Source organism: Sapajus apella, unplaced genomic scaffold (assembly GCF_009761245.1).
Source record: "Sapajus apella isolate SASKATOON/1434 unplaced genomic scaffold, GSC_monkey_1.0 scaffold2572, whole genome shotgun sequence".
NCBI classification, from domain to species: Eukaryota; Metazoa; Chordata; class Mammalia; order Primates; family Cebidae; genus Sapajus; species Sapajus apella.
In genome coordinates this window covers 1-8,739 of record NW_022439498.1, presented here as the reverse complement: position 1 = coordinate 8,739, position 8,739 = coordinate 1, and the positions used below count along the sequence as shown (strand labels likewise).

Below are 8,739 nucleotides of genomic sequence, written 5' to 3'. Positions count from 1 at the left end.
ATAATAAAAATAAAATATAAAAATAAATTAAAAATTAGCCAGATGTGGTGGCACATGCCTGTAGTCCCAGCTACTTGGGAGGCTAAGGTGGAGTTCAAGGCTGCAGTGAGCCATGATCGTGCCACTGCACTCCAGCCTGGGAAACAAAATGAAATCCTGTCCCCTGAGAAAACCAAAATTTTCGTCACCTAGTATAATTTATAAACTAATTTATTTTCTGGTGGTTTTCCTCTGGTTAGAATAGCAAGTAACTGTTACCTTACTTTAAAATGGTCAAATAGATTTCTACCTTCTCATTTTATCTATGCAGGCTAAAATTTCTGAGTGCAAGGAAGTATAAATATAACCATCCATGACATGAACTATTCCATTTTCACAAACTAAAGACCTACTATTTACTCACCAAGACAGAATAAAATGTTAGCTGGCTAGTACTGCACAACAGCACATAGCTTCTAAGAAAATGTTTTTATTCATGGCCAGGCATGGTGGCTCACACTTTGGGAGGCGAAGGCAAGTGGATCATTTGAGGTCAGGAGCTCAAGACTAGCCTGGCCAACATGGTGAAACCCCATCTCTACTGAAAATGCATAAATTAGCTGGGTATGGTAATGTACACCTGTAATCCCAGCTACTCGGGAGGCTGAGGCACAAGAATCACTTGAACCCAGGAGGCAGAGGTTGCAGTGAGCCGAGATGGTGCCACTGCATTCCAACCTGGACAACACAGTGAGACCCTGTCTCAAAGACCAAAAAAAAAAGAAAAAAATAAACGTTGTTTTTTTATTATGAAGATTCCAAACTGGAGGTATATTAAGGTATATTAAAAAATTGCGGGCCGGGCGCGGTGGCTCAAGCCTGTAATCCCAGCACTTTGGGAGGCCGAGGCGGGTGGATCACAAGGTCAAGAGATCGAGACCATCCTGGTCAACACGGTGAAACCCCATCTCTACTAAAATACCAAAAGTTAGCTGGGCATGGTGGCGCGTGCCTGTAATCCCAGCTACTCAGGAGGCTGAGGCAGGAGAATTGCCTGAACCCAGGAGGCGGAGGTTGAGGTGAGCCGAGATTGCGCCATTGCACTCCAGCCTGGGTAACATGAGTGAAACTCCGTCTCAAAAAAAAAAAAAAAAATTGCACAAAATGGGGAGCGATAGCAAGGGGAGAAATGCCAGATGTAGGTGATGGGGAGGAAGGCAGCAAATCACACTGCCACGTGTGTTCCTATGCAACAATTTTGCATGTTCTTCACATGTACCCCAAAACCTAAAATGCAATAAAATAAATGGGAAAAAAAAATTGCACAAATGTATCTGGTCAGTCATCACAAGAAGCTAAATTAGAAACAATACTATGATCTTAGTGGTACAATACAAAATATATGGGAGATAATGTTTGTTCATGTTAATGAGTTCAAACTATCTTAGGACTTTATTGCTACCTGTACTTACTGGGTTTTTTTTTTGAGACAGGGTCTCACTCTGCACCCAGGCTATAGTGCAGTGGTGTAATCACGGCTCACAGCATCCTCAATGCCCTAGGCTCAAGTGATCATCCTGCCTCAGCCTTGGAAGTAGCTAGGACTATAGGCATGCACCACCATGTCTGGCTAATTTTTAAATTTTTTTTTTTTTTCAGACGGAGTCTCACTCTGTCACCAGGCTGGAGTGCAGTGGCTCGATCCCAGGTTCAAGCGATTCTCCTGCCTCAGCCTCCCGACAGGTGTGCACCATCACACCCAGCTAAACAGGTTTTCACCATGTTGGCCAGGATGGTCTCAATCTCTTGACCTCATGATCCATCCACCTCGGCCTCCCAAAGTGCTGGAATTACAGGCATTAGCCACCACACGCAGCTAAGTTTTAAACTTTTTATAGAGACAGGGTCTCCCTATGTTACCTAGGCCAGCCTCAAATTCCTGGGCTCAAGCAATCCTCCCGCCTTGGCCTCCCAAAGTGCTCGGATTATAGACTTGAGCTACCACATCTGGCCACTACCTGTACATTGATGGTGTGAGCCAATTCTAGCTGGAATGGGAAAATAGCAATTTCAGCCAGGTGGATGGGCTGTAGTTCTGTTATGAGACACAGATGACTAGTACCAGTATGTATAATGGGTAACAGCAATAGCTGCATATTTGTCAGAAGCTGAAGCCTCTTTGGATGGCAGTTCTCCCCCCAACTCCCAATAACTAAACTCAGAAATATATCTTACACAGCTGAAACCTGTTATTAAAAGTAAACATTTTATTATATAACAAGAGTTGAAGTTTTTGAAAATTAACATCAACAAAACCAAAGCCATTCTAGGCACAACCAAAAATTTTTACAATCAAAACTACCTCGTACTTTTCAGAAATCTGACTGAAAACAAATGGTTGAATGTGCTGCTAACAAAGAAGGCCAAATGATGATGTCTATTGTGGCAGCTGAACAAAGTGAAACTTATAGAACTGTAACTGCTGCCCTGAAAGTAACCGAAGCAGAAAGAGAAGAAAGGAGCTCACAACCAGGACACTCAAACTCAAGCCAGGAGTCCATCTACGATCCAATTCCAGTCAGTCTGACAAGTCACTCTGATCCAGCACGATTATCCTATGCACATGTTTTTTAAAGAACGAAAAAGAAAGTTTTGAGTTGCTGTGTATATTTTTTAAAAACACAAACCACATCCTCTTTCTATTCAATTAAATTTAAGGAAAAGGGATTTTGGTCTTTATAATCAAGGGGGATTAAAACCAACAGCGTGTCATGGAAATGCAAAATGACTGGAAAGCAATTGACAGCAGCATCTTCTGTATTCTCTCTGTATTAAAACTGTTCTTATGCTCACGCTATCACTTATTTAATCAAAGTTGGCATTAATTTCACTTTGTTTTTTTTTTTGAGACGGAGTCTTGCTCTGTTGCCCAGACTGTAGTGGCACGATCTCGGCTCACAGCATCCTCCGTCGCCTGGGTTCAAGTGATTCCCCTGCCTCAGCCTCCTGAGTAGTTGGGACTGTAGGCATGTTCCACCACGCCCGGCTAATTTTTTTGTATTTTAGTAGAGACGGGGTTTCACCATGTTGGCCAGGATGGTCTCAATCTCCTGACCTCATGATCTGTCTGTCTCAGCCTCCCAAAGTGCTGGGATTACAGGTATGAGCCACCGTGCCCAGCCTCACTTTGCATTTTAATTAACTATAAACACTAACATTTAAAAATTGAGCAACTTTGTCTGAATTCAAGTCTTTCTCGTTAATGTGTATTTAGACATGTAAATGTTTTCAAGTCTGCTTCTCTTGTGAGTTTTGATCAGCAAACATCTGATATCTCATTACCTGGATGGTTCGGACCAACCTAGTCGCTTCCAAAAGCAGGGTTTTAGTTCATCTTGATGAAATATAAGAGGAAGGAAAAAAACCACATGATTAATTTCTAGGTCAAAGGGTGCCAGTATTCATATTAATGCTCCCTCTAATTTAGGGTAGACTGTTTTACCTACAATGGTTGTTCTATTCTGCCAGATAGAATATTTCTAAAAACACAGTTAATGGGCTTCCCCTCCTAACATTCTATAGTTTTCTGCTGCAGCAATGGACACTAATGACACTAATTCACAAAGTTCCTGTATCATCTTCTCAGTGAAATCAATGTTATTAACAGCTAAATGCCTACACACTCTGGACCCTGTGCAGTCAGGGTTCTCAAGGAAACTGAATGTGCTCATGGCTGGTTCAAAGAAAGATTCTTAATGAAGTAACTACATAGAGGTTTAGTTAGAGTTAAGGAAACAAACAAGGAATGTCAAGACATCCAGTGATCAGCAGCACTGGGAAGCCTAAGTCTGAAGGAACTGAGTGTTGGAGATAAGAGGTTAGTTACTAGAGCCTAATGAGAGCTGGAATTGGAAAGAATGTGCTGCCTACAGAAGCCACACTTGTGGAGAAACACCACTTCTACCAGGCACAAGGTGCTAAAGTAAGCAGGAAGGCAAATTAATACCCCAACTTCTGTCTAGCCCCATCATTTCTGCTAGGGCCTATCACTGGCTAACAGGAAGCCCAGGAGATGCAGTCCACTCGGGCCAGCATTCTGGGGCACAAAGCAGGGCAGAGATGGGGAGAATGAGAAGGAAATCAGAAAGGGATAAAAGGAATACCAGATGATCTGAAAGAGTTAATATCTCTTAATTCCCTGAGTAGGAAGAACTTAAATATAGGAGAGCATCATTGTAAAGGGCATATCAGAAGCCTTCAAGCTCTATCAAAATAGTTTTAAAATTAAAGTTAATTTATAATTTTCACATTACTTGTAGACTCCATTTAAATTTCATAAAATATTATTTCCTATTGGATTTTGCAGCAATAGATTTAGATTTGTGAGCTAAATTTAAAACTCTTTTGAAGATGTTGGACAATTAGAAGCAAAACATCTCTTCAGACAATGTGCAAGATAATGATGATGAGACTGGGCAAAAGCTTGCTTTAGAAATAGAATTGGATGTTATTACTGTTTTTGTGATAAAGCTATGATTGGAAATTAACAGAAAACCTGGGCTGAACTGCAGGGAAAGATAAATTATCAAAGGTAGGAGGATTATGTATAACATCTGGGAAACATTTCTAAATAACTTTGGTGCACATCAAAGCCCAAGGACTACAGACTACATTAGAAACACTCATTAATTCACACCTTCTTCAGAAGTCCCTAAAACACTCTCTGATTTCCTTCTCTCTGGCGTGATGCTATCTTCCCTTTTTCTCTTCTCTTCACCAACTTCTTGATCTTTGGTATTTGTCTCCCTTTAACAACGATTTAGGGAATGAAAACATATGCATTAACACCCAAGAAAACAGAACTGTACTCAAAAACAAAACAAAACAAAACAAAACAAAACAAAACAAAACAAAACACATGATAACTAGCACTAACAAAAGTGTTCTCTGTGGGCCAGGCATTGGTTTAAGAGCTATAATTTATTTTAGCTCATTTAATTCTCATAACTATATAAGGTAGTTACCATTGCCATCCCCATTAAGCAATGAGGAAACTGAGGCACAGAGAAGTTAAATTACATACCTAATAATTCCTAGAGCTGGAATCTGACTTCAGACTCAGTCTGGCTTAGACTCTACTTTCAACCACTATGCTACATTGCCTCAAACTTAAAAACAAAAGGCATTTTACTTATGTTTTGATTGGTGTCCTTTGCAAAACCATCGTGTATTTGTGTATTTTATCATCTTATCTTCATTTCACAAAACTCTCTCCTAAGTGAAATATGTAAGTAATTTAAGTATCTCACAATTTAAGACCATGTTTGTCAAACTACTAAGCAGAAACCATCTCCTCAAACCAGCTAGAATCTCCTTACAGACAGAGCCATCTTATCGCTCTTTGTGGTACCTCCAACCCCTAGCATAGTGCTTTGCACACTGTCAGTGCTTGGTTGATGCTGGTTGAACCAAAATAACACTGTTTAGGGATTCTTCTGTTTTCATTTGATGGATAGTCAAAACAAAATATGTAAAATGAGAGAGAAAATAAAACCTGCTAGAGTGAAAAGGGATTTTTCCCCTCTTAATATTTTCTCACTAATAGGCTCAAGAGTTGGAGGAAGCCTCTGGGTTATCCTCTGCCCCTGTTCAAATGCCCAAGACAGGTATTTGAAGTTTCACCATATTGGCCAGGCTGGTCTTGAAGTCTTCCTGACCTCAAATGATCTGCCTGAGCAGCAGTAACCATTGCTAAAGTTAAGTGTAAAGGCAGCTGTTTCCCTTTATCAGATAGCTGTAGCTATTAGGTTTGTGCTTTACTGAATAAAAATCTGTTATGGCCGGGCGTGGTGGCTCAAGCCTGTAATCCCAGCACTTTGGGAGGCCGAGGCGGGTGGATCACGAGGTCAAGAGATCGAGACCATCCTAGTCAACACGGTGAAACCCCGTCTCTACTAAAAATACAAAAAATTAGCTGGGCATGGTGGTGCGTGCCTGTAATCCCACCTACTCAGGAGGCTGAGGCAGGAGAATTGCCTGAACCCAGGAGGCGGAGGTTGCGGTGAGCCGAGATCGCGCCATTGCACTCCAGCCTGGGTAACAAGAGTGAAACTCTGTCCCAAAGAAAAAAAAAAAAAAAATCTGTTACTCTGCACTTTCTAGTCTCTAGTCAGTCTTCTGGGGCAGAAAAGTAAGCCGACTCTCTTCACTTCACAATATTTCAGGAATCTGAGGGCAGCTACAAATTCCCTTCTCCATCTGCTCTTCTCACGCTGAGCTTCTCAGCTCCTTCAGCTGTTCTCATATGACATGGTTTCCAGACCTCTGACTATTCTGTGGCCACACTCTTGTGTTTGTTAATATCTCTTTTAAAATGTGACACCCAGAAAGGAGCCCCACGTGTGTCCTAGGAGTCCTCTAAACAATTCATTCCCATCATCTGGACAGTACATTTCTATATATCCAGCATCAATGCTGCATTGACCTTTTCAGCACTTCATCAAACTGAGGGCTCATAAAGTCATTGCCCATGTCTTCCTCAGGAAGAATTTCTTGACTTCTCATCATGTCTCAAGACGCATGGCTCAGTGCTGGGCATAAAAAAATAAGACATATTTCTTGTCCTCAATGAAATTATAGTGAGCAGGAGCTTCTGATGACTTCTCCAATTAGGGCAGGTCTCATACATTCTGTAATTTTGAATCTTTGACCTTTATCTTTTATAGAATCTAACATTTCCATCTGTCAAGATGATTTTGAATCCTCCGTCTATCACTCATCACATCAGCATTCGTTCCTTGTTTTGTGTTATCTAAAAATTTGATAAGCATGCCTTTTCTGATTTAATTCAAATGACTGATGAAAATGTCAAAGGTAGCAGGGCCAAGATACAGCAAACTTAGAAGCCTCTGTCTATACTGATAAAAATCTGCTAATCAGTATCTTCAGTACTGTGGGTGGTCAGAGGAAGAGGGGAAAATGTGAGTGCAGACAGATGGAGTCAGGGCTAGCTTATCTAAATCAATGTAATGCCATCACCAGGCATTCATTCTCTGAGAAGTCTAAAACCTAGCCCCACTTCCTGAAAAAGAAGAAAAGGATCCCCTCTTGCGGAACAATAACCTTTCAGAGCCCTTGGGAAGGTCTTGTAGCTCCATGCTCTCCTCAGGTGGCTGCAGCAATCTTTCCAGGTCCTCATCCAGAGTAGAGTGAGCTCTGTCCAAGGACAAGTGAAGAGAATGGAGACAACAGTCATTTCCCATCTTCCTCGACAAAGATGCCTAACACCTTACAGTGAAAAGGGACCTTATAACCTTATAAGGACCTTATAACCTCACAAGCTCAGTGAGATTGTGTCTGGAGTCATAAAAGTTACTTAGATCTGATTGAAATATGCACTGGCCAGGCGCAGTGGCTCACATCTGCAATCCCAGCACTTTGGGAGGCCGAGGTGGGCACATTACTTGAGGTCAGGAGTTCAAGAACACCCTGGCCAACACGGTGAAACCCCATCTTTACTATAAATACAAAAATCAGCCAGGTGTGGATGTGTGCACCTGTAACCCCAGCTACTCGGGAGGCTGAGGCAGGGGAATGGCTTGAACTTAAGAGTTGGCAGCTGCAGTGTGCTGAGATTACACCACTATACTCCAGCCTGGGTGACAAAGCGAGACTCTGTCTCAAAAAAAAAAAAAATGCACCGAAATAGTCCTTCAATGCCTTGACAAAAAGCCTCAGTACCTATTAAGTTCACTGCTTCCCAAAATCTGATACTAGACTCTGTCTCAATTCTAGGTCACTGAGTCAGTTTTCTACCTGAGGCTAGAACTATACATGCTTTCCTACATGTTTTTCCAAGAAAAAGCAAGAAGATGCAGGGTAGAGTATTTTAAGAAGGCCTGAAATTCCCACCCATCTGAAAAAATATCTTCCACTCTGGCTTGGTGCCTGGATTGATCATTCACAGCACTGAGATGACCGAGCATCGGTGGAGCATCTATCTGTGGCCAGCATTGCTGGTCCTTTTGGCAAAGGAAGATACAACAGTAACAGTAGCTAACTTTTGATCATGTAAAAAGAACTTAATTTTTTTTTTTTTTTTTTTGGAGACGGAGTCTCGCCCTGTCACCCAGGCTGGAGTACAGTGGCGCCATCTTAACTCACTGCAACCTCCACCTCCTGGGTTCAAGCAATTCTTCCACTTCAGCCTCCTAAGTAGCTGGGCCTACAGGTGTGTGCTACCATGCCTGACTAATTTTTAAAAAATATTTTTAGTAGAGATGGGTTTTGCCATGTTGGCCAGGCTGGCCTCAAACTCCTGACTTCAAGTGATCCACCCATCTCAGCCTCCCAAAGTGCTGGGATTACGGATGTGAGCCACTACACTTGGACCCTGTAATCTCAGCACTTTGGGAGACAAAGGTGGACGAATCACTTGAGCTCGGGAGTTTGAGGCCAGCCTGGGCAACATGGCGAAACCCTATCGCTACAAAAAAATACAAAAATTAGCCAGGCATGGTGGCACGAGCCTGTAGACCTAGCTACTTGGCGGCTGAGGCAGGAGGATCACTTGAGCCCAGGAGGTCAAGGCTGCAGTGAGCAGTGTTCATTCCCCAGTGCACTCCAGCCTGGACAACAATGTGAGACTGTGTCTCAAAAAATAAAAAGAGAAGACTGGGCGCAGTGGCTCATGCCTGTAATCCCAGCGCTTTGGGAGGCCGAGGCAGGTGGATCACAAGGTCAGGAGTTTGAGACCAACCT

The 8,739-nt window shown here is 42.3% G+C and overlaps 1 protein-coding gene across 1 annotated transcript; it reads right to left on the bottom strand.

Annotated features, from left to right (window-relative positions):
* Positions 1 to 2,223: 2,223 nt before the first annotated feature.
* Positions 2,224 to 7,197, bottom strand: LOC116547277 (inactive serine/threonine-protein kinase TEX14-like). Its single transcript, XM_032273273.1, has 4 exons — positions 7,102 to 7,197; positions 4,676 to 4,785; positions 3,322 to 3,373; positions 2,224 to 2,594 (listed from the first exon to the last, which is right to left on the bottom strand). The coding sequence occupies exons 1-4, from the start codon at positions 7,134 to 7,136 to the stop codon at positions 2,558 to 2,560; spliced, it is 234 nt and encodes a 77-aa protein (XP_032129164.1). The 5' UTR covers positions 7,137 to 7,197; the 3' UTR covers positions 2,224 to 2,557.
* Positions 7,198 to 8,739: the final 1,542 nt, after the last annotated feature.